This window comes from Myotis davidii, unplaced genomic scaffold (assembly GCF_000327345.1).
Source record: "Myotis davidii unplaced genomic scaffold, ASM32734v1 scaffold274, whole genome shotgun sequence".
In the NCBI taxonomy this organism is placed as follows: Eukaryota; Metazoa; Chordata; class Mammalia; order Chiroptera; family Vespertilionidae; genus Myotis; species Myotis davidii.
The window spans coordinates 2,324,669-2,326,053 of NW_006285613.1; the positions used below are offsets into that span (position 1 = coordinate 2,324,669).

Consider the following 1,385-nt stretch of genomic DNA (forward strand, 5'->3'; position numbering starts at 1 on the left):
GGCGGGGACTGGAGCGTGGATTTCATGCCGCGGGAAGGAGGCGCCAGCATTGCACTGAGTGCTTACCGATATTACAGCTGTTAGAGGCTGGACCCTTCAGAGGAGCCTGTGGCCAGAGTTCTGGGCGGCGCTGCCATTGGAAGACCGGTGTCTGATATGGTGCCCCTGCGCTTCCAAAGTGGGGGTGGGCAAATTTCCTTTGAAGCTAGCTTATTTTTTTTTAAAGAATATATTTTTATTGATTTCAGCGAGAGGAAGAGAAGGATAAAAACCCCAGTGATGAGAGAGACTCATTGATGGGCTGCCTCCTGTACGCCCCCTATTGGGGATGGAGCCCACAACCCAGGCATGTGCCCTGACCAGGAATCAAAGTGTGACCTCCCGGTTCATGAGTCCATGCCCAACCATTGAGCCACACTGGCCAGGCTGAAGCCAGCTTTTGAGGTGTATTCCATAATTTGAGATAACAGTGGTATTCCCCCCCACACACTTTGTTCCCCACTTTTAAATTTCTCTGTGGCCCTGCACTTAATATCTTAGAGTGCCACCATTTTTACTTGGCTTCTAGTAGAAGTTGTCTAGGAGAAAACGATTCAGGAGCTGTTTGTATTGTTATCAGAATAATCAGATAGTAACGTTTCACTGCTGGAAAGGACTCTAACCCAGGGCTGCCCTGGGAAAGGCCCAGCAAGGCGGCTACAGAAGAGGCCTTTGGGCCTCAGGCCAGGGCCGTTCCCCTCGTTCCACTTGGGCTTCCCTCCCCCTCGCTCCCTGTCCATTGCCTCCCCTGCCCTTGGTGTCACCTTGGATTTCTGTGTGCTTGGAGTTAGGACCTGTTGTGGTTCCTTCCTACCCTTAGAGTGGGTGGGACGTACAAATCCAGGCTGAGTCTTCCCCGTCCTGGCTATTTTCACGTTTGTGTTTTGCAGGTGTGAGAAGATTGCAGGTCCATTACAATCATGGTGCAGAAGTACCAGTCCCCCGTGAGGGTGTACAAACACCCCTTCGAGCTGATTATGGCTGTGAGTACTGCGCTTGCCAGCTCCCTCTTTGGTTCATGTTTTTAAGTGTTTGGATTTGATGATCTATAAACGGATTTGTTGTTTGTTCCCATTGCTCCCTTTGTACTTTGTGTTTTATGCTTATGAACCGTATCTAGATTCTGTGAGATGTTTTTAAACTCGAAGTCTCTGGAAATCAAAACCTGCAGGATTGTTTTTCAGACACGCCCCTCAGGGTAAGGTCTGAGTTTGAGTGGGTTCTCCCTTCGAAAACACAGAAGTGGGATTCTGCCTAAATGCTTCTTCCTCTGGGTTTTTCTCTGATTTTTGTTTGTTAAAGTGGAACAAGGATTCGGAGAGGGTTTCCCCTCCTCTGCCCTTTCG

At 49.3% G+C, this 1,385-nt stretch overlaps 1 protein-coding gene across 1 annotated transcript in view; it reads left to right on the forward strand.

The window, feature by feature from the left end:
• Positions 1–1,385, forward strand: part of SEC14L1 (SEC14 like lipid binding 1) — a 33,133-nt gene that overhangs the window by 677 nt on the left and 31,071 nt on the right. Inside the window, exon 2 of the mRNA XM_006756403.2 lies at positions 930–1,022. Coding sequence (XP_006756466.2) covers positions 960–1,022 — 63 coding nt within the window. The 5' untranslated portion in view covers positions 930–959. The remainder of the gene's footprint in view (positions 1–929; positions 1,023–1,385) is intronic.